The sequence below is a fragment of the Drosophila santomea genome, chromosome 2R, assembly GCF_016746245.2.
Source record: "Drosophila santomea strain STO CAGO 1482 chromosome 2R, Prin_Dsan_1.1, whole genome shotgun sequence".
In the NCBI taxonomy this organism is placed as follows: Eukaryota; Metazoa; Arthropoda; class Insecta; order Diptera; family Drosophilidae; genus Drosophila; species Drosophila santomea.
The window spans coordinates 16,599,299-16,621,798 of NC_053017.2; the positions used below are offsets into that span (position 1 = coordinate 16,599,299).

The 22,500-nt window shown below is 47.0% G+C and overlaps 8 protein-coding genes across 11 annotated transcripts; 4 read left to right on the forward strand and 4 right to left on the reverse strand.

Moving 5' to 3' along the window:
• Positions 1-371: 371 nt before the first annotated feature.
• Positions 372-1,937, reverse strand: LOC120445725. The gene is made up of 6 exons (XM_039626293.1): positions 1,726-1,937; positions 1,526-1,651; positions 1,320-1,466; positions 1,030-1,147; positions 801-970; positions 372-668 (listed from the first exon to the last, which is right to left on the reverse strand). The coding sequence occupies exons 1-6, from the start codon at positions 1,922-1,924 to the stop codon at positions 484-486; spliced, it is 945 nt and encodes a 314-aa protein (XP_039482227.1). The 5' UTR covers positions 1,925-1,937; the 3' UTR covers positions 372-483.
• A 440-nt stretch (positions 1,938-2,377) lies between these two features.
• LOC120444891 (FAS-associated factor 1) lies at positions 2,378-5,960 on the forward strand. Of its 2 annotated transcripts, none has more exons than XM_039624877.2 (13): positions 2,378-2,649; positions 2,810-2,878; positions 2,962-3,196; positions 3,270-3,398; positions 3,458-3,647; positions 3,702-3,903; positions 3,965-4,172; positions 4,231-4,376; positions 4,439-4,593; positions 4,652-4,797; positions 4,855-5,129; positions 5,193-5,312; positions 5,372-5,960. In XM_039624877.2, exons 1-13 carry the CDS (start codon positions 2,611-2,613, stop codon positions 5,528-5,530), a joined length of 2,073 nt encoding a protein of 690 aa, XP_039480811.1. In that variant the 5' UTR covers positions 2,378-2,610; the 3' UTR covers positions 5,531-5,960. The 2 variants fall into 2 exon arrangements, with proteins under 2 accessions (XP_039480811.1, XP_039480810.1); XM_039624876.2 differs by having other exon boundaries at positions 2,380-2,649; positions 3,255-3,398.
• Positions 5,890-12,693, reverse strand: LOC120444892 (putative ferric-chelate reductase 1 homolog). Of its 2 annotated transcripts, none has more exons than XM_039624879.1 (8): positions 12,569-12,693; positions 8,138-8,627; positions 7,736-8,070; positions 7,526-7,677; positions 6,838-7,459; positions 6,664-6,776; positions 6,313-6,441; positions 5,890-6,246 (listed from the first exon to the last, which is right to left on the reverse strand). In XM_039624879.1, exons 2-8 carry the CDS (start codon positions 8,611-8,613, stop codon positions 6,127-6,129), a joined length of 1,947 nt encoding a protein of 648 aa, XP_039480813.1. In that variant the 5' UTR covers positions 8,614-8,627; positions 12,569-12,693; the 3' UTR covers positions 5,890-6,126. The 2 variants fall into 2 exon arrangements, with proteins under 2 accessions (XP_039480813.1, XP_039480812.1); XM_039624878.1 differs by having other exon boundaries at positions 6,313-6,468.
• Positions 12,694-13,206: 513 nt separating this feature from the next.
• LOC120444575 (ER membrane protein complex subunit 7 homolog) lies at positions 13,207-14,289 on the forward strand. The gene is made up of 3 exons (XM_039624336.2): positions 13,207-13,661; positions 13,729-13,875; positions 13,939-14,289. Exons 1-3 carry the CDS (start codon positions 13,326-13,328, stop codon positions 14,191-14,193), a joined length of 738 nt encoding a protein of 245 aa, XP_039480270.1. The 5' UTR covers positions 13,207-13,325; the 3' UTR covers positions 14,194-14,289.
• Positions 14,266-15,451, reverse strand: LOC120444574 (exosome complex exonuclease RRP42). Its single transcript, XM_039624335.1, has 4 exons — positions 15,294-15,451; positions 15,049-15,245; positions 14,826-14,991; positions 14,266-14,772 (listed from the first exon to the last, which is right to left on the reverse strand). The coding sequence occupies exons 1-4, from the start codon at positions 15,348-15,350 to the stop codon at positions 14,302-14,304; spliced, it is 891 nt and encodes a 296-aa protein (XP_039480269.1). The 5' UTR covers positions 15,351-15,451; the 3' UTR covers positions 14,266-14,301.
• Positions 15,452-15,649: 198 nt separating this feature from the next.
• On the forward strand, positions 15,650-16,666 carry LOC120444577 (proteasome subunit beta type-6). The gene is made up of 3 exons (XM_039624337.2): positions 15,650-15,809; positions 15,873-16,347; positions 16,422-16,666. Exons 1-3 carry the CDS (start codon positions 15,765-15,767, stop codon positions 16,574-16,576), a joined length of 675 nt encoding a protein of 224 aa, XP_039480271.1. The 5' UTR covers positions 15,650-15,764; the 3' UTR covers positions 16,577-16,666.
• LOC120444573 (monocarboxylate transporter 13) lies at positions 16,647-22,164 on the reverse strand. 2 transcript variants are annotated; one of them, XM_039624334.1, is made up of 4 exons: positions 22,026-22,164; positions 18,393-18,508; positions 17,850-18,323; positions 16,647-17,791 (listed from the first exon to the last, which is right to left on the reverse strand). In XM_039624334.1, exons 2-4 carry the CDS (start codon positions 18,468-18,470, stop codon positions 16,928-16,930), a joined length of 1,416 nt encoding a protein of 471 aa, XP_039480268.1. In that variant the 5' UTR covers positions 18,471-18,508; positions 22,026-22,164; the 3' UTR covers positions 16,647-16,927. The 2 variants fall into 2 exon arrangements, with proteins under 2 accessions (XP_039480268.1, XP_039480267.1); XM_039624333.2 differs by lacking the exon at positions 22,026-22,164 and adding an exon at positions 18,623-18,793.
• Positions 18,989-21,080, forward strand: LOC120444572 (transcription factor grauzone). Its single transcript, XM_039624332.2, has 4 exons — positions 18,989-19,231; positions 19,289-20,232; positions 20,287-20,668; positions 20,725-21,080. Exons 1-4 carry the CDS (start codon positions 19,112-19,114, stop codon positions 20,992-20,994), a joined length of 1,716 nt encoding a protein of 571 aa, XP_039480266.1. The 5' UTR covers positions 18,989-19,111; the 3' UTR covers positions 20,995-21,080.
• Positions 22,165-22,500: the final 336 nt, after the last annotated feature.

The window sequence follows — 22,500 nt, forward strand, 5'->3', positions numbered from 1 at the left end:
GCCGGGGACCTCCTGAACCCAGAACCGAGAACCCAGAAGCCAGAGCCCAAAAGCCAGGCGGCAACCCCTGTTCCTTCCGATGGCCCTCGGGCTTCACAGCTCCGGCTTCCATGTTTTCGAGTATGTCAGGGCAAATATTAGTATTCCACTTCAGTGTGAGCATTTTGTAATGGAAAGTGTTGTCGTCGCAGCTCTCGTCCTGCTGCATATCCATCAGTCGAGCAACCAAGCGCAAGTAATGTGTCACATTACAAATGTTGTTTCCGTTCCGCCACTCCAAGCGAAGTGCATCCCACCCCCCACCACGCCCCTCATCGCTTTTCCACGATGCATTTCAATAACAAAAGTATTAACCACGCCACTTGCTGAAATCGACACAACCATAAAAGCAATAAGCGCCACTTTATTAACTTATCAAGCAGAAGCAAAAATTATGGATGAGGTCGCTGTCTGTGGAGAGGGGATGTTCGATAGATTAGGGGCTTAGTGCAGCAGCAGCAGTGCATTTGTGTAGAAGACCAAGGCCAAATCGCTAATGTGCTGACTATCGTCGACATCAGCCAATACATCGATGTCCTTCGGCGAATCCCCCTCCAGCCAGCTGCCAATTTCCATTACGTTGCGCCAATTGACAAACTCATTGTAGCCAAACAGCCCGCAGATGGTGGCTGCGATGTCAGAGATATGTGGCATAAGCAAAGGCAAAGATATATGTCAGCGATACCAGCAAGGATAGCCCATAGAACAGCAGCTGCAACAGCAGCATCACCACCATCACCGGCCCACTGAACCCTGCTCACCTTGCTCCAGATATAGATCGCGATATGCGACTGGCAGCCCCAGGCTCCGGATGGCGTTCTGCTCGCGTTCCACCTCATCGCACTGACTCCTGGCCAGCAGTTCGTACACCTGCGGTGGACTGAGGTGGGGGGCACAGGCCTGATGCTGCAGCACGTAGAGCAGAAGGACCCTAGACGGAGTTATCATCTAGCTGTAGCATTTTTAAGCGGAAGATATGTGTACGCTCACTGGTGGGTTCTCTGGTATCCGTAGGCTGGTGCATCACTGGCCAGCAGTTCCAGACAAAGGCCGGAGAGCAGCTTGCAGCCGGGTGGCTTCAATTCCACAATTTCCCGGAGGCAGAGGTCTAGCAAATGTAATCAAATTAGTTAAAATCAAACCCTTAGTTACTTATTCTAGTAGATGCAATATATAAGATTTAACTATACATATGTTGTCAACATTTCTTCGAATGAATAATGTATATTGATATTAATATATACACTGTATATAACAACCAAGAATTAGTCCAAACTCACCGGACTGCGTCCTGTTGAGCTGGCCCTCGTTGACCACGGATGAGTAGACCTCGGCCAGCTGCTCGTACTCCCCATTGGCATCCAGTTCGCCCAGTTTCAGCGAGGGAGGCAGCAGTAGCACATTTCCCTGAAAGGCAATGCTGAGAACTGACCAGAAATTAGCATACATAAGTAATAATACGCAGTTAGTTTTGTAGCAAGCATACTCTCCCCGTGGACACCATGCTCCCTGGACAGCAGTCCCGATCCCCTCCTGATGTGCTCCATCCTGTGCAGCAGATGGTAGTAGAGCTGCCGCTCGTAGCGCGTGGGTGCCACGTAGCGCAGCTTCTCTGCAAAGGACGGGGCATAAATAAATACGCACATCCGTCATCCGTATCGCGAGTGTACGGTTCATTGGGCTCACGTTTTATCAGGAACTGCGAAAGCAGCAGGGCGAATGTGGAGCTGGCACTCAGCCGGCGTCCTCCGGAGAGGCCGTCCAGTAGTCGGTAGATGCGGTGCGGCAGGACCTGGTCAGTATCCGATCCTGCTCCATGGATTGGTAGCAGAAAACAGCCGATAATGGCCAGTAGAAGAGCGTATTTCAGGACCACGAGCAACATGTTGTCGGCTTACCAGCCCGGAGTCGTCTACACCACAGCTTTATCCTGGCCATCTACAAGTCACATCGGACCGCGTCTTTGATTTCGCCACTTCATGAAGATTAATTGAGCCGCATTTATTTCGCCGGCTGTGCGAAGGCTCTTTTATTCGTCCCCGGGGGTGCCAAGTATAAAGTTGCTCATATTAATCACAATTTACAGCTGAATACATTTCGCAGATTGAAGGATTGGCTTTCAGTTTTAGTGGGAATTCAGAACTTTTTGTTGCGTGGGCAGCTCATATCCTTTCGATTCTAAATTGCAAAGTTTTCCCGCCTTTCAGTTTGAATTTAACATGACTGTAAGCGAGTTAACAGTTCTGTAGGTAACAGCTGCAACTGTCTGGAAAGTAAATCCTATCCGGCTGCCAGTGTTTTGTTTGTCGTCCAAATTTATGAATTTCCAATGAGCATAAGTTGAAAAAAAATTAAAAATCAAAAAAATAACTAAATAAATAAAAAACAAGTTGGGACATTTTTATATCAAAGTGCCGTTAGCAGATGTAGCGTTACTACGCATAAATCGCGTACAATCAACTGGCCACACTGACTAGCCACTTTTTTCTTTGTGTAATTTTTTGTAGTGAAAATCGGTAGAGTTTACAGAATAGTTAATCGGTCAAATAAAGCGAACCACAAGCGTTTCCAATGTCGGAGAACAAGCAAGAGACCCTGGCCAGTTTTCAGGTAATGCTCTTCATAGATCTCCCCCGAAAACACCCACAATTTCGCTGCGCACATTGCGATGCGTGTGCGTTTTTGGTGTGTGGGTGACTTTGGCAGATAGTTCCAATATCGAACTACTACTATATGGTATATGGTACATGGTCTTTATGCACATCCACAGAGCATCACGGGCATCGACGACGTGGGCGAAGCCTTTTCCCACTTGGAGGCCGCCAACTGGAACCTGGTGGTGAGTGTGCAGGTTCTTTGTTCAGTTGCCCTGCTTTGGATCCCCCCCATGCTTTGTCATCACACTACGTTGTTCCTTTGCAGGAGGCACTAAGTCGGGTGATCCCACACGAGGATGCGCCGATGGCCAGTCCGCATCCTATCCAGGTGCCAGAGCCACCGGCCAGGAATCCTGTGGAGAGCACCAATGGCTTCCGTCCGCCTGGTTATGATGAGATGCCCGGAACCTCGAACGCATCCGGTTTCTTTGCGGCCGCCCTGCAGAACCAGAACCAAAACCTAAACCTAAATCAGCCGCACATCCAGCAGAGATTTCCAAGTGAGTTGAACATGATAGCGCCGCTTTTGTGCCATGACTTGAAACGTATCTACTATAGCGTCACAATTGCTAGCCCAGCTGACGTCCAGTATCAACCTGGACCCCGCGTCCAGCCAAAACAACAACCAGAACGTGATCACCTTCAACATCCACTTTAACCAGCAGCTCTACCAGATCCGTTTACCATCGGAGGCCACAGTTGGTAAGGATTTCTTAGTCTCGAGCCGCCTGAGTCAACTTACCAATGAATCTCCCTACTAGAACAACTTAAACGCAAAATCTTTGACGAGACAAGTGTGCCGGTGTGCAGGCAAGCCATTCGGGGCTGGCCACCCTCCAAAGCCAGCGATGCACAGCAGTTGGGCACGCGTATATGCAACCTAGATCTCGCACCGGAGAACGAACTTATCCTGGTGGACCTCACCGACGACGGTTTCATGGACACCGAACAGTGAGTCCGCTCGAAAATACTATTTAAAACATGTAACTCAATAATCTTGTGTAGAGATGAAGTGACGCAGCGCGTGGACAAGAACTTTACCATTTTCATACAGTTCGAGTCGGACACCCCACTCACTCTTAGCATGCCAGGTCGTACGACAGTGCAGGAGGTAAAGATGAACGTGTGCGACATCAAGAGCATACCAGTGCGCCACCAGGAGTGGACCGGCTGGCCCAATGGTTGTGACAATGAAACCACTCTGGCGGTAGGTCACAATAAATAATATCTGATGATCTGATAAAGCTATCCAATTCTCCAAACTGTAGCAATCTGGCATTGGACTGTCGCATAGATTCGCTGTGCGCAGCACGGAGCGTGCAGCGCAAACAAATTCCAACCAGAACAACGCATTCGATGTGGTAACCGTGGACAGCGAGAGCTCGGCTGATGAGTTCGAAGATGCTACAGACTTCCACAACGCCGAGTACATATTCACAGACTTGCCACCCGCTCAGCCCCTCAACAGGCACTTAAGTGAGCAATATAAATACCTTCTTTCTAATGCAGTAGGTAAAGTTATGTAATTTTCCAGTACCAAACAACACGGATGACGAGACAAGTGGCTCCACGCAGTTTGTCGAGAACTACAAGGCGCGTTATGGCGAGCCCTGTCCAGAATTTTTTGTGGGCAGTCTTGAAAGCGCCAAGCAGCTGGCCTGCCTTCGACCCGCCAAGGAGGTAATTTTTAGTTTATTCCCCTTCAGAGTCTTTTTATTAACCTACATTTTTTACGATTTTAGCGTAAGTTGCTGGCCATTTACTTGCATCACGGCAAGAGCATTCTTATCAACGTTTTCTGTGATCAGCTGATGAAACATGATAGCATTATCCAAACTTTCAAAGAAAAATTCGTTCTATATGGCTGGGATATGACCTACGAGAGCAACAAGGACATGTTAGTCATTATTCATGCACTTCTTTGTTATTTTATTAATAATTTATGTGTGCCACAGGTTTCTCTCCTCGTTGACGGCTTGCATTAGCAGCAACGCCTCTCTGACGGCCAGAAACATTAAATTGGACAAGCTGCCAGCCATCATGTTGGTGGGAAAAAGTCGTCAGCTGGGCAGCAATTGCGAAGTTTTATCTGTGATTCATGGTATGCCCGCTGAAACCTTTTAAAGTATATTTCGCATTTTAATTGAATACTTTACAGGCAACATTGGTCTGGATGACTTGCTAACGAGGCTCATTGAAACCTGCGAGATGTTTGAGGAGCAGCTGCAGGTGGAAATACGGCAAGAGGACGAACGCGCTGCCCGTGATCAGGTGAAGGCAGAGCAGGACATGGCCTATCAGGAAACTTTGCAAGCCGACATGGCTAAAGATGCGGCAAAGCGCCAGAAGGAGGCTGCCCAATTGGCCGAGCGAAAACGAATCGAGTCCGAGCGAGCCGAAGAAGATGCTAGACGCGAGTCCATTAGATTAGTTGTAAGTTCATTAGGATTTTCTTTCTGTGCGTTAAACCGTTTATAAAAAGCATATTTCGCCCAGGCTCAACAATCCCTACCTCAGGAGCCGTCCGAACAGGAAACGGGGACTTCTAAGATCCGTGTGCGTAAGCCCACGGGCGATTTTCTGGAGCGGCGCTTCTTTACCAACAACAACCTACAGGTAAGTGCTACTAAACAAGCAATTGAATCGCCTAGTGACTGTACTCTATTCTCCACCAGGATCTGCTCAACTTTGTGACGGCCAACGGTTTTCTCATCGAGGAGTACAAACTAATCAGCAGCTGGCCGCGTCGGGATCTCACGGCCATCGAGAGTAGCCAAACACTGGAGTCGCTCAAGCTCTATCCGCAGGAAACGGTCATCCTAGAGGAGCGATGATTCCGCTTGTTACTTTAAGGCAGTTTCGTTCAATTGGGTTTAGTTTTTGCATTAATATCTGAAAATTGTAGATCTACCTATAATTTACGTACTTTAATTAAGCGGAACAAGCAACACGTTTACGAAAGCATACACACCACAAACATACATAAATACACCTATATCTAAAGATAATGATAATGTCTAGCTGCAGTTAAGAGTCAAGGTTTTATACAAATCCATACTATACATAGGATATCCAACGCAATCCGATCGAGCAGAACTCTCCAGCACCAGATACTATTGGTAAATCATATATGCATGTAGCGCAGCAGATAGAAATTGAGCAGAGCAGCAAAGAAAAGTAAGGAAACACTGCATTTATGTTGGCTTGTTTTATTTTATTAATAATAAATTATATAACATGTACTGAACGCTCCGCCCCAGGTTACACATGCGCCTAATTACACTTAACAACAGAAAGCTGAATGGGAAAAAGGGTGGATTTGGGTGGAGGGCAGGGCAGAGCCGTGGGCGGAAGGGGTTAAAACAATGAGCACAAAAAACTGACACGAGTATTGGAAGGGGACAGGTTACAGGACATCCGAATTGAGCGCCTAGGACTTCCCCAGGTATTGTTCGATGGGCGCCAGCACCACCAGCAGAATCAGCACCGTCACGAAGAGAACCAGCACCACGCCGTAAACTCCAAGCAATCCCTTGCGCATGCCCGCATACTGAAATCATAGAAAGTCACAGGTTTAAGAATATTGACCATATTGATCCATGCTAGCACTACTTACCGGAGCATCCATCTTCCGCTCCATGCTCATGCCATTCCGCATGGCGTGCTGCTGATGATGGGACATATCGCCCATTTGGAAGGTGTTCGCCCGCTGGCTAAGATGACGCTCCGAGGCCATGCCGCCAATCTGCCAATGATTCAAACACAAGCCGATCTACACATTAAGGGACGTAGCCAGCAGTTCTCGAGGGGATGATGGGTGACAGATGAATTAGTATGGAATGAATGAACGTTTAGGGACACAACTAGAACCACTGTACAGGCAGGCGATGCTGGGTCTAATCTTTGTACACTTTGGGGTCACATGAGAGGGGAAAAACACCCAACCACTACAGCACGTTTTACTTACGGAGAATATCAGGTGGACCAGCACGTGCACCACCACAAAGCTGACCAGGATCCAGTCCATCCACTCGGGCAGCTCGGCCTTTGGTAGTTTTACAGAGAAGAAGATGGTAACAACTGCAAGAATAATTTCGAATAAGCCATACACACTTGGATGATCTCCGACTGGTTAACTTACTTCCCAGAATATGGGCCAGATTGCCGCCCAGCCAATGACCCCAGTTGAAGTACGGCCGCTTCTTGTCATTGGGTCCCGGTCGGAACAGAGCTCCAATGGGTTGAAGGAAGCACAGTATTACCGTGATCAGACCGATGATCGAGTGGGCATGCCACACAGCCCGCTTCAGCTCCACCCAGATGAGTACGTAAGCGGCCACCGTGAGCGACCAGGTGGTGACCATGAGGAGGCGATGCCAGGCGAACCACTGATCCTTGCCGCAGCTCTGGCTGCCCACCCACGTCTGCTTGAAGTAGCGCGCAAAGATGATGCCCAGCGAGGTGGTACCAATCCATGCGGCAATCATGAAGGCTCCATGCAGCTGAATCAGCAACCGGCTAGATCCGCTCAAGTCTTGCACCTCCGCCAGACTGATCGGTTGCGCTGAGGGTAGTCGTCCAATGTCGTGGTAGCCCACGCTGTTCTCCTTAAGACTGGTGCCGGATGCAACTAACAGGTGGTATTTGCCATTGCGAAGATCAAAGCTGCGTCCCTGGACATTGGTCACTGCATCCCTTTGCACACGGCAATAGATCACTCCGTCCACAATGGAGGCGTCCAGTAGGCGGGCTGAGTTCTGGTTCTAGAAGGAGGTAGTAATCGTTAAGTAATATATAAGGTATCACTTGGCAAAGTGATTCAAACTTACCACACTGGATCTCACTGCCGAGTAAGGAGAGGCCGAAGTCAAGGAGGAATACAGGTTAACCCTGCCATTCTCTGGCACACACTCGGTGGTCAAGTCGTCACCCATCTTGGCGTCATCAGAAAGACCAACAGCCACGTAAGCAGCATTGGTTCCTAGAAAAAGCGATGAAAATGAAGACCAACTTTGGGAAAAGAAACACAGGTGACTCACCCTTGCCGGACTGAATCTCAAACTCGAAGACATCTCCGCGCACCGTGACCACAGTGATGGAGGTACAGCTCTTCGTGGCCACGCAACCGTCGGGGAATCCAAAGCAGTTCTTGCTCTGTCCGCAGCCATTGTAGATGGGATCCGAGGAGACGGCAACCACGTTGTTTGGCGCCACATAGCTGGGCGGAACATAGGGAGCACGAGTGGTGCCCGCGGGTGCAGATGGACTCTGTGTGGGTAGTGGTGGGGCAGCGGACAGATCGCGACGGACTATCTGAACGGGCTGGGAGGGCACGCCCACCCAGAATTCATTATAGCTCTGGGCGATGGTGGCACTAATGGGTATACACAAGTTTAAGATAGAATCATTGAAGCCTGGCAGTTAATCCTCTAGTGACTCACTTGAACACCACCTGACCGAGAAAGTCCACTGGCGATTGCCACTCCAGGATAACCTGCTGCTTGGGCCCGGCATTGCTATGCGTGGCTGAATTGTTGACGGAGTTCTCGCAGTTCATCAGCTTAATGGTGCCATCGCGAGCGGGTCCAAATTGTCCGATAATCTGATGGGGTGGATTCCGATTGCGCGCCTGGATCATGTAGCCACCGAAACTAAGGCCAGCCGGCACACCCGTCAGATCCACGCGAAGCGTCTGACCCTGGCCAAGAGTCGAGGAGGAGGTCTCCACGCTGAAGGGCGACACACTGTTCTGGGGCAGCACACTGCCGCCGGCGTGGAACGGCAGCATGGTGTCGCACACGGTTTCCGGAGCACCTTGCGGCAGACTCTGGCCCGGATCCGGCCAGATGGCCACCGCCAGCAGCGCCGTCACCATCGCCGTTGCCAGCCAACTCCGCATCGTCAGCGGGCGCATCATCGTGAATGGAGCACCTGTTGTGGTAGACAATGCCGCTTAGAGTTCTGGTATCGAATGATAATTGAGTGATCAGTAGCGAACCGTGTCCCGACTTCCGTTCCCCTTTGTTTCCTCCAGACCCCAGAAGGAAACCATATACATATGTATGTACGTATGTACGTCGCTATCTGAAACCCTCGTCAGACATTCGTCATTTCCATCTTCTGTCGTCGGTTTAATTACCATGGCATAAATAATTGCTTTCCCGCTTATCGGGGGCACGTTTTCAGCGAGCCCGCAAACAAGTGAATTGCGAATCTATCTGTACATCTACATATTTGATAACGATCGAAGTATCTACAGCTACTGAGTGGATGGGCCCTTTAAGTACCCATGGGTAGAATAGAAATAAAAGTAGACGTACATAGATACATCTCCTAACTTTAGTGGGTTTAGTTTGTGTGCAAGAAGTTTTACCTTATATGTCTCTTCTGGAATTAGTACCCAAATTTCTTAAAATATATGTGTATTAACCAGAACATATTTCAGCTTCTCATTAGGTTAAGTTCCTCATTTGTAAGCCGCATTTTAAACGAGAAATTTAGAACCAATTTGTTGCTTAGCATAATGCACAGATTTCAAATGACTGTTCCACAAATCAAAATGCTGCCATTTAATTACGACTGCCACCGATACTGGTCGAGATTGTGTTTTCCCGATATGGATATATGTGTTTTTACGGACGGACGTATCGCTTAACACCGTTTAGCTTTCAGATTGCCCGGCCACTCAGCGCTTATCACTTTGGGAGTATCACGGGTCGTCAGGCATCGCTGCGTATGCGTACTATTTCTACTGCCTACAAATATATTACGCATACGCCTATGAATCGAGCTAATTACTCGCTAGCTGGCCATAAATCAACGTTTATTAATACTCAAGTAAATCGGCGCATTATAAGAGATTTACGGGTTATACTCGCGGGTTAAGAAAACATTAACGAGGTCAGTTCCCCACGTGAGTCACAAGATGACTTTTGCTTTCGTCGAAGCCAAGATCAAGATCAATGAGGAAGTGAGTGGGTAGAATACATTATGGGCCTGGGACTTTCCCATGTGCGGCGGTGGGAATACAGACGACAGTGATTCATCCACAACCGCACGGGTGTTTGTATCTGCATCTGTATCTGTGTATCTGTATCTCCTCTATATTTTTATCCCGCTCCGTGTCAAGAATTGAAATTGAACTTGAATTTGAAAGCGTTTACGATTGACCTTGGCGGGTTTTATAGCGCATGTATCTCATACAAGCGTGCTTACTTGTTTTTATTCATTTGCCTTTCTTTGAAATGCCAGCCAAATGTTAATTAAAGCGCGGCTTAAGCTCGATACAGTCATTGTTTACACCAATTTTTGGCAGCTGAGTTTTGGCTTAACCTCTGGCCACTTTGTCTTTTAAGAACCGCACAATGGGTGTTCGCATTTGGTTAGACCTTGAAAGTCAAATGTATTGATTGTGAGTGATTTATCTTAAAAGCATTCACCCAGACCTTCGCGAAGGTACCGCTACGCATATCTACGTCGATGGTTAGATACATATACGTACATATGTATCTGATAGTTCGCACTCTCCGTAGAAGGCAAAGTGAAAAGCAAAAGAAATTTCACCTGCCGCCGTGGCACAAAAGTAACGATAAATGCTTTCCATTAAATTCTTGGCACATTAATAAGCGTTTCGCGCCATATAGCCATTGGCCTACCCATATAACCCTATAACCACGACTCAACGGCAAACTCAACTGGAACTCGGCTTTTGTTTTCTGTGAACGTGGGACAAAACTGATTAGCGACTTTTCCGACAGCAACAATGAGCCATTATGTGGGCCCCCAACATGCTCATTGTGAGGGGTATATGTACATATATCGCATATAGTATAGTATATGGTTTATGGTATATACACGGTATGCAGTGCACACATACAGCTTGGCATGCCCTTGCTAAAAAGCCAGTTTTGAAACTCGCACACAAAATAATCGCAATTTGAATGCTATCGGTGTGTGTCTACACGAAATATAACCACTTATACGTTTTTGACAGTCCAACGCTAATTGCATCGATCAATGCGAATGGTATGTAGATCGCCGCCAAAAAGGTAAACGACTTGCTTGAATACGCCGTCTTGGAATTGGATGTCACTTCAGATGGTTTGTGCTGAATCACCCAGTTCTTAAGTTGCGTAAAACAGTAATAATTGGCATACATATGCCTGAAAATCGATAAGAGTGCACTTGACTTTGCCTAGTCCCTTAGATTAGAGCCCAATCAGGCCAATAAATAGTTCTATATATGCTTGTTGTTTCGCTTTATGATCCATTAGACGTGTTGGGTTTACAACTTCTGGGTAGTTTTGTACCACACGCCAACTATTGGCTTTTGACCCCAACCAAAGAGTTCAAAGGGGGGGCGTGGTTTGGGGATGGGGTCTGGTCAAGGTGGTCGACCAATTTCCTTGCACCGCCACAATCTTGGCCGGACATCGCGTGCCAGTACCTGTGTAAACTGGGTTAACTACTGGCCTGTGGTGCGCAGTTCCAGGTACCCAGGCACTATAGACCCTTCAACCCATTTGGTTTGCTTTAGGGAAAGGAAAAGCATTGATACCGAATTTTCAGGCTGGTTCTGTGCATACCGAATGGGATTGATCAACATTTGCACATGGAATTTGATTGGCATGTGTCAAAGATGGGGGCTTTAGTTAATGTTTAACCAGGCGCTAGAAGCACGACTATTTATAGATCGATTTTAACTACCAATGGCTAGGAATATTTAAATATATGAGAGTTCCTGTAACCAATAATCATCATATGTCTTCTTTCTTTGTCAAGTATTTATGGTTCATATGTAGTATAGATATTATTAGTTTATAATAGTCATCTAAAACGCCCTTAAAGTAACTTTTCCGCCAACTAAGTGCAAATTAATTGATTGAGATCCGAACAGGTGTTCACTGTAAAACCTGGTAGAATGCGTAAAACGGTGCCACAGTCGCGGGGCCGAGAAAAAGGCCTTAACGACTCGAATATTGATTCGATGTATTCACATAAAATGCCCATTAGATGACATCACATGGCGGCACAGATCGAGGAAATCGCCTCGCAAACTGGGGCCAAAACAAAAACTATAGCAATTGTCGTCATTAGCTGAGCCACACTTATGCATGGAAGTGCATTGGTGGAAAGTGACTGTCAACGCTGATTTATCAGCCAACGCATTGCGCAAGCCACTGGACTCGTGGCCGCGAGTGTGCCAATTCCTATAAAGGGACCAGGGCACGTCCCGAGATAAACCCGAATAGGTTGGTTTTTCTTTTTTGTTTTCACTACCTTTTCGCCGCCACTTGTTTACATCACCAACTTTGCGCAGGCGCGACGCTTGACATCACTCACTAGCTTTTATTTCGCTGCTTAATTAATTTATTATTTGCCATTGTAGTCGTCGTACTAGAAGACTTGCATTGCGTCTTGCCATTGAAATGTTGTGTGCGAAAAAAGATAAATCTATGCAAGCGTTGAATTGAAGGGTGGAGGGGTTGAGGGGAGGGAGGGGTTTGGTGTGATCTCAGCATCATTAACATTTTTGAAACCGGTTTCACTGTACATGCGACACAGTTCAAGTGGATTGGATACCAAAACACAGCAGTAACTTTGGAATTTTTGTGTACTGATTAGGAGATCGCTCGCAGATTTCATGCGTTCATCTGTATATCCCATTGACATTGTCCAAAAACACTAAGCTAAGCTTGGGCTTCAGGGTGAACTTTATGTGTTGTTGTTGCTCGTTGCTCGTTGCACGTTGCATGTCGCAAACTGCATGTGGCACTTATTGGCCATGGACACACCTGCACGCCCAGTAGAACTACATACATCGCCATTCATTGCGAATAGCTGAAAACCCGTTTGTCAAAGCACGCACTAACCTAAAATCGCTGTCAACAATATTCGAAAATCACTCCGAGCTGCGTTAGCTCCGTAAATTATAGTCCAATCAACCGAGTGGATATGGCAAACCGAACGCAATGAATTGCCGCCAACGACTGAAATGTCGGCGGAGAGCGCTTGAAAAAGTGCTGGCAAGTATTTGAAGTGGTTTCAGTCGTGTATCGATAGTGAAGCCAACCCGCCGATACCACCAACTACAGAGCTTTTTGCTTTTCAGCCAGCCAAACTGGTTTTCTAAACCTTAATACAATTTAATAATATTTAAAAAGACTCGATTCGATTTCATATTAGAGATATAAACGACATATGTTGGTTGTTTATTCTTTAAAGCTGACATCAATTGACCGAGAATTTCAATTCAATTAAATTTAACTTTCAAATGCGAGTTAATTATCTTAGTTATTTTTAACCAAAAATAAAAAGACTTTCCATTCCAAAAGTTATGGTTGCAATATGAAAAAAAAATGAAAGGTTTTGATTTGAAAAATTACTTACACCTATTGGAACACTAAAGCAAATTGCTTCAAATACTTGGCAAGTTATCTCAGTTTATCACAATAAAATAAAGCAGCTTTCTTTCATTCTCAATTGCACATTTAAATTTACCGCGTACCCATCGCATTTACGACAAATTTTTGCCAGCCCTGCCCTTGGATTATTTACAACCTCAACGAACGGTCACATTATCGGCTGACAATTGAAAAATTGGAGAAAAAATTTAATCTGACCCGAATAATGTGCTTAAAGTTATTTATTTTTACGGCGCTTCTCGCCCTGGTCAGCTGCGAGGTTATCATTGGCCAGGATGAACTAGTGGACGAGGTGTCTGGCCTGTACACCATCGAAGGACGTGTTTCTCCGCCGGACTCCCTTTTTCCACCCACTCAAGGAGGCGGACGAAGTGCTCCGGTGAATAAGAATGCTCCCAAGTGGCACACGGAGCTTACACTGTCCATCAATGACGGCGAGTTCAAGGGATTCGTCCGAGAGGATGGGCAGTTTATGATCAGCGGAGTGCCCTCCGGCAGCTATATCCTGGATGTCCACCACCCGGATGTTTTCTATGAGCCGGTCAGTTAAGGGAATCCTTTGAATCGTTTGCCACATTTACTCACATTCCTTTGCATTCCAATTGCAGGTGCGCGTCGAGATTAACCCGAAGGGAAAGTTCCGCGCCCGCAAAGTGAACTTTGTCCAGCCCGCCCAAATTATGCAGGTGCCATATCCACTGCGCGTGAAGCCACTGATGCCCTTTAAATACTTCCAGACCAGAGAGCAGTGGAAGGTAAACTATTATTTTGCCTAAAACTGAGGAATCACAAAACTAACCTTTGGTCTTGACCCACAGATTACCGACTTCCTGTTCAGCCCCATGGTCCTGATGATGGTCCTGCCCCTGCTCCTTATGCTGGTGCTGCCCAAGATGATCAACGATCCCGAGACCAAGAAAGAGATCGACAATCTGCAGTTCCCCAAGATGGGCAACGATATGCCCGAGATCAGCGAAATGCTGACTTCACTGCTAACGGGCAAGCAGCCCGAGCCCAAGGAGAAAAAGCCTGCTCCGGCCGTCAGGCAGGCGAAGAAGCGCAAGGACCAGTAGTCGTTGGCCACCAGATAGCTTTTAGCTTTAAGCCTAATCAGAGCCCCAAGCTCAAAATCAGAGTCAGATCGATTAAATAGTAAATTTTCATTATTAGACATTGCCGCTTTATTTGAGAAACCCAACAGTTTGCGGCCGCTTGGGTCCGACGCGCTCCTGCTCCAGATTCAGCATTTTAGTAAGCAGCCGGTCCAGGTGCTCACCAATGGCCAGACCCAGGTCCAGACAGTTGCGCATGGTGTCCCGGTGCATGGCCCCACCGCCGGTCAAGTGTGTTCCCGACAGGAATGCCTTTCCATTCCTCATGGAAACTGACACAACCACGCTTACTGTGCTGCAGACCTCCTCCTCCGCCGAAGGATCCACTAGGCAATAGTCACCGATCTTGCAAACTGTGACCAACAGTGGAACCGTCTCTATGCCGATGCGGGTGCAGTCATAAGGATTGTCCGATATGATGAGGTCTGTGATGCCGGCATCCAACAAGGTGGCCGTCACCCGCGGCAACTTTGTGTTGAACAGAGCTGCTTTGGCGGCCAGCGACACTGCATCGTGTAGATTGCCGCCACACTCCAGAATCTGCAAGAGCAGGCATTAACATTTGGGAATACTTTGGCACACTAGAGTCTCACCAAGATGTCTATGTAAAGCTTCCAGCACTGCTGACCCGGAATGAGGCACAGCGTGCGGTAGTCGAAAGCCAGTGGCGATTCGTAGGCATTCTGCAGGGAGAGAATCAATTCCTGGGCCAGATCCGACCCGCCGCGTCCTTCAAACTCCGGTGTGGCATTAGCGGAGCTGAAATATATACATAAATGGTATGGCACATTCCTTGAAGTTCACCTGCATCATTACCAATCCACAAAGAACTCCAGTTTACCAAAATCGGGCGTCAGCGGATTGGGAACATCGATCTCGGTTTTCACGCCCACCAGTATGTCTGTGTTGGCAAGTCTAAGGCGGGCGGAGCCACTAGCATTGCTGACCAGTCCGGTTTCCAGGTCCATGGGCCGGTAATCCCGTCGAGAACGTCCATCGCAACGAAAGTCATCCTAGAAACGAATAGTTTAAGGTACTGCCTACATTTCCATTTCGCTTACCTCCACGCCGTGTAAAATATATGTTTTCTCAGCTTCGCTCAGTGCAACGTATGCCATTTTAGTCTTAATTTATGAAAACAAATATTCAAAACAAATTCAACATGTGCAATGAACCAACATCGATACTATCGATGTCCCGCACTTCGAAAACCAGGGCTGCAGACAATTTTTGTATTCGATAGTTTATTATGTGGAACAAGAAATGTATTGGATGCGGCTAAGAAGTTAAATATACAATCGTGAAACATAATTAATTGACATTTGTCCCCATGACCGTCTTTACACTACCCTACAATTCAGTGCGAAAGTTGTATTTTGCTGTGTGAAGACAGGGCTGGACTACAACATTTCGAGCACAGTCATTTCGCCATCTGGTAACACTTTTCCAAAACAAGCCAGTCATTTCGTGTTCTTGCGGCTTTTCAACAAACATCAATTGTAAATTGAATTGTGAGAAATTGAAAAATCAAAATGCTTCCCGACTTTGATTTTACCGATACGCCGGTCAGCACTGGCGTAAGTATGAAGAGCATAACCCACATAACTGCGTACTAAGAGCACAATCCTTCCGACTTGCAGACCACCATTATGGCCGTGGAATTCGATGGAGGAGTGGTTATTGGAGCCGATTCACGCACCAGTTCGGGCGCCTATGTGGCCAACCGGGTCACCGACAAGCTGACCCGCATCACGGATAAAGTCTACTGCTGCCGCAGTGGATCCGCCGCCGACACCCAGGCAATTGCCGACATTGTGGCCTATTCCCTGAACTACCACGAAAACCAGACCAACAAGGAGGCTCTGGTGTTCGAGGCCGCCTCAGAGTTCCGTAACTACTGCTACAGCTACCGCGAGTCCTTGCTCGCCGGCATCATTGTGGCTGGTTGGGATGCGCAGCGCGGCGGCCAGGTGTACAGCATTCCGTTGGGTGGCATGCTGACCCGCGAGTCCTGCACCATCGGCGGATCGGGATCCAGTTTTATCTATGGATTTGTTAGGGAGCACTACCGTCCCAATATGCAGCTGGAGGAGTGCGTTTCGTTCGTCAAGAAGGGTGGGTTTCCATTCCCAAAATATTATTAAAACTGTTTCATTTCAAATTAATCCCATTTCAACCTCTTTTAACAGCTGTCCAGCACGCCATTTACCACGACGGCAGCTCCGGCGGTGTGGTGCGCATTGGCATCATCACAAAGGATGGCATCGAGCGCCGTATCTTCTACAACACAGAATCGGGTGCATCCGCTGTCTCCAGCACTCCCAGCTTCGTTTCCGCTACATAAATAGAATACTTTCCCAAAAAAGATCGATCGGATGAAGAGTTGCAAACTCGTCTCATGCTAATAAACTTGGTTTTTGTAATATGGATCCTATAATTTGTATTTTGGCTCTTATGGCAGTACAAAAGTTAAGTCTCTAAGGGCTAAATGGTAATAAATAATCGAAAACCTAAGCCTAAGATGCATAGTCATACAGATAGTGCTGTTCCTGACACTGGTCCTTCCTCACAACTCAGATAACTACTGCGGCGAGACTGGAATGTTCCCTACAGGGAAGTCATTCCACCGCCTATCACGACAGTCAATACCGAAATCCCTCGCTTACACATCTAATCCAGTCTAGTAACCAGTGATTTAGGAATTTAGTTTTGCCACCTCGGCTGCGTCTATAGACTGCGTCTCCATGGACTTGTTGGTGGCACATCGCTGCCTGCGGTGGCGGTACACTATCTCCGGAGTCCAAAACAGAACCACCACCAGCAGAATAGCTCCTTGAGCATACAGGCAAATAAGGTAGGAGTTGGCGTAGTCTCGCACCCATCCCAGCAGCTGACCCACTGTGATTACAATAACGCCCTTGGACATCATGCTCAGTCCCAGGCCGCCGGCCAGTTTTTCGGAGCGACAATGCGCCGATATGGTGAGATTGTTGTTAATTACAGTGGCTGATTTCATCATGCCCGTCAGCACAGACATGGAGATGATCACGGGCAGCGCTTGATTCTCGGCAAGCACACAACGGGCGACAAAGAGTCCAACAATGCCGATCAGGAACACCACACGATAGGGGATTCTAAGGTGATCTGTGACGATGGGCAGCAGCAAACGACACACTATGTCGGCTCCAGCCACAAGGGACATGCAAAAGGCCACCATCTGGCTGTTCAGTTGTGCCGTTTGTCCAAGGAAATCAGGAAAGATCATCGTGAAGTTAATGGTGGCCGTGTAGACTAGAGCCATGCCCACAATGATGCTCCAAAATACTACATCTTTAAGCAGCTCCAGATCCATTGCCTGCACCAGACGCTGTCCCATTCGGCTGCACAGAGTATCTCCATTTGGTGGGCTACGCTCGCTCTTGCTTTGATTAGCAGGAATGACCACGACTTGAAGGGGACTAGTCTTCTCGCCATCGGCCTCGGCCAGGAGTCGAATGTGTTTGCGGTTGTTGTGCTTGGCAGGCGGATTTAGAGGTTTCAAGAAAGCAGCACCAAAGAGCTGTAAAGGACTCAGGCTGTAAGCATTGGATCAACTAAATTTTGTATTCTTAACTTACCCCGAATAGTGATAGGGAAGACATGGATAGAACTGCGCAGCGAAAACCGTGATTATCCAAGAGGTAACGCACTAGATGAGGGATTAGCACCTGTCCAAGGCCAGCACCTGCCAATGAGACACCCACAGCACGTCCTCGCTTTGTGGTAAAGTACGAGTTAATAGCCATGAATGTGGAGGGCGAGATGAGTCCCAATCCGAAGCCCACGAAGAAACTGTAGCCCAGAATGAAGTGCCAGCTTTCAGTGGCAAATGCGCACAAAGCCAGGCCCAGGGCGACTAGGATGCAGCCTGTAGCGGCTACATTTCGGGGCTTAAAGCTTTTAATCGCCGGTCCAATGAAGAGGCCGGAGAAGTTGAGAGCCAGGCTGTTTAGATTGGTGATCAATGCCGCAGTAAAAGTGTCCTCTTGCATTTTCTGCAGCTCACCCACAAAGAGCTGTCCAAATACTGACAAAATAGATTGGTTCGTCATCTGCAAGCCGGCATGTGCAAGAAAAATGTTTAGTTTTGTGTATTCCTTTTAAGAGCATTGACCACTCACATTAATGAGGGCCACGGCGGCCACCACAATCCATCCGTAGCCGCCATCGGGCACAACGCGACTCGATTGCACATCCATGACTGTGCTCTCCGGGTTTCTCGTCGAGATTAAGCTGGCTAAAAATATGTAAACAACGATAAGTGGCCTGTTAAAACGTCTGGCTTTGTTTATGGCGTCTAAACACAGGTGTAAATTGTGCGTTCTGATAAGCTCTGCCAAATCGCACTTACAGAGCGAAGACGAGGTGAACGGCTCGTCTCAGTGATTTCCCCAAGCTGCGTGGCCATTGCGTAAACAACGTTTTACCAAATTAAGGCGAATTAAAGCCTAAATTAAAATAAATTAATCCCAAAGTCGCAACACTTTGAGTCAGTATGACCTGTCTGCGAATGCCATAAAATGTACATACTAAAAACTGCGCCCTTCTAATAAGGGTGATATGCATCTTCATTTCATGTGCCAGATTCATCATTTCGTTAAATAAAATAGTCAAGGGTTTCTTTTGCTGATGGTGCTTATCTAAATTCTAAATACAAATAAAAACAAATAGTTCAAAGTTGTTAAGTGGAAAACACAACTATGGTCCCACTATTCTGGGTGGATTTATCGATAGCCGCTTGCGATGACAGTAATCAGCTGTGCGTTGGCCTGCTTTTAATTGAAAAACAACACAAATTGTTAATAATTTTTTTGTGTATGTACCTGCGCCTCTTTTACAAATGCCTTGCTTTTTGTGCACAAAGAGTGTGGATGATGCGTTCGGCAATATAGAATTTGCATCGGAGGAAGCCGATTCACTGGGCCTGCGGTGCATAATCGAGAAACATTTCTGGCTCCAGGTAAACAAACCAATCATATCTTAAGTAATTTTATTATTGAGGAGTCCCCCTTTGCAGATTCCTGCCTCAAGAACCGGCTATGTGTGCGGCGCTTGCTGGGAGCAGCTGCTGCTCTTCCACAACTTTTACCTTAATGTGGAGCAAGCCCACAATGCACTGGGGCAAACTGTTTTGAAGGAGACATCCCCGCCAGAAGTGGTCGCTTCCGCTCTAGAGGAGCCAATCGTGAAAAGCGAGCAAGTGGACAGCGTAGCCGCTGCCGTCAAACGCCGACGTGGACGTCCTCGAAAAGTCCCTCAACAGGATGCACGCGAGGAGTTGAAAAGCGTGCTGGAGCAAATAAACCTAAACGAAATAAAAATCGAGTTCCCTGAAGCTGACTTGACAATTGCCGATGTGCTGGAGGATCAGGAGGAGCAGGAATTCCTATCCGACGACTGCAGCAGCAAGGAGGCAGCGGAGGAGCCAGAGGATTTGGAAATAATACAGCCGAAGCTTAAGCGAAAGGTTAACGGACGGTCAAGAGGACGTGGACGTGTGCGATTGGCGGAGCGGCCCAAAACAAGCGGTCTGCCAAAAATCCAGAAATCACAAGAATTTAACGAATATATAAGCGAGCACTATAAAGTTCAGTGTCACATCTGTAACTTGCCAATGGAGGGTTTCTCCGAAATGCTGGCCCATGTACGACGCGAGCACAAGCAGCGCGGCTATTCTATGTGCTGCAACCGAAAGTTCTGGAAGCGAGGCGTTCTTGTGGACCATTTGCGACGCCACCAGGACCCTGAAACCTTTAAGTGCTCCATCTGCGCCCGTGTGATGGGTCACCGTCGAAGTCTGGAGTTGCACATGCGCATGCATGAGATCAAGACGCGCGGAAGACTCTATCACTGCGAACAGTGCTCCAAGGGCTTCTACAGCACTGTTGTTTATGAGCGCCACAAGCTGACTCACATACCCCGGGAGCAGTGGCTGGTCAAGTGCACACACTGCGACAAAACGTGAGTGTGCAAAATATTATTGCTATTTTTGTGTGTTACATTTGTATTTTGCAGTTATCCCAGTCAGTATACGATGCAGCAACATGTTAAGCTGGTCCATTTAAATTTATATGCCAAGATCTGTGATGTCTGTGGGAAATCCATCAGAGGACGTGAAGCCTTGGCCAGGCACATGGAGGAGCACACGGGAGGACCGCAGGCAGCAATCAAGTGTCACTTGTGCGACTCAATGCTAACCACCAAATATGGACTAGCCCGCCACATAAAAATGATGCATACCGCTGAGAATCTGCAGCCGATGCAGTGCGAATTTTGTCTAAAGATTTCCCCGAGTCTACAGGCACACCAGCACCATATTAAGTACACCCACAATACGGCGCGTAGTCATCAGTGTCCTATGTGCGAAAAGGCCTTTAAGCGGCCGAACGAGCTTAAGGTAATTAGTAAAATTATTAACTAAACAAAGCAGTTGGTATTGAACTGTTCTTGCAGGAGCACATGACAACCCATACTGGCGAGGTTTTGTACACATGCCCCCATTGTCCGCAGACCTTTAATTCGAATGCCAACATGCATGCGCACCGCAAGAAGGTGCATCGCAAGGAGTGGGAGGAGAACCGCCACAAGCGACTGAATCGTCCTCGCAAATCGGACACGATTATCGCCGTTAGCGTACGCAAGACCACAGAGACCAGGCAGGATGGAGGGATGGGAACTGCAGAGGCGATAGCCACTACCAACAGTCCTGGCACAGAATGCTAGCCCTAGGTGAACCTTTGACCCAATAAAAACCGAATGGGAAACCGTTCGCCTGTTGTGATGATTGTAGCGGCGAGCGGGGTAAACAATTTATATTATTATTAATTGGAATCCCTGCACCGATGGGATCAACTGGCTGAAACCGGTTTGTCCATCTGCGCCCCGATCATCTCGAACTGGTAAAGCGGACATCGGAGCTGGCGTTATCAGCGATTAAGGTCGAATGTGGTAATTTATAACACATATAGGCGCATATAGCACATGGGTTCAGTTTAAATACTCTGATTTTGACGACGACCAAGCCGCGATGCCTGGCTCAGGCAGACGGAGAAACCAGTTTGAGTCGGTTTGGAAAAGTGGATTTAATCCTTATCAGCGAATTGGCATTATCATGCTCAGTTCAAAGGTACCATCAAGCGGCGTGTTTGTTTGTGCACATTCTAGTCTTCTGCGGAATCTTCAATCTGTGCCATAGAAGTGACTAGGCAAGTAATGATGGCTTGTTGTTTCATCGGTGGTAACATCTTATTTACCAATGGAATATTTCGAATATTTTGCAAGCCACACATGCTGCGACGCACATCTGCAAAGATCTATGACCTTTTTTTCCGTCACCACTTTGTTGGCTGTGATTCCCATTGGTTTAAGTGATTCCCATAGATCAACCCCTTACTTATATTTTATTATGAGTAGCTATTATTTATATTTATAAAGTGTAATCTCCAGACTTTACGCAAACAATTTTCGGTGGTTCCCTTTCAATTCTATTCGTCGATGTTCTTTCTTTTTAAATAGAGTACTTAGCATTTCTGTTGTTGCACAATTAATGAAGAACTGAACAAAAACGTTCTCATGGTATTAAGCAATATTCTTTGAGCTCAACGAAATATACTTGTTCTGGTTGGCATATTGAACGTTTATTTGAAATCTAGTAACAAATATATAATTTAAATTGTTATTTCACCATGTTTTTTAGTAAAGTACAATCTTACATCCAAATTAAGAACGATAACACGATTTTAAATGACACTTACTTGCAGTGACTAGGTAATCTAAATATCCACAGTCAATGGAGCCAAATCTGTTGCCTTTCGAAATTTTGTTTGCTTAATTTCACACTATCACTGTGCCGGCTCGGCTCTTCTAGATTTGATGCTTATCGCGCGACGAGCAAATATTATTTAAACAATATGCCCCTTCCAGGCCCTCTTTATATTCGCGTGCAGTGTTGCCAACATCTTTCACAGGCTCCGTCCTGCGGGATCAGAGCCGATGAGCCAGTAGCCAAGATCCCGCAACCCAGAGCAAACCGGAGCATGGAGCCCGTAGATCTGGTGGACTGTTACATATGTACCTGTTACATGTCTTTTATTTATTTACTTTTCTGAGAAAAGTAATTGGCGAGATCTGAAGAAGTGGTTCGAAATTACCTTAATTTCGAAAACTCAATTTGGCGCCAAGCTATCGATAGGCAGTTGCCTACTCCGGCGCCAAGCTATCGATAGGCAA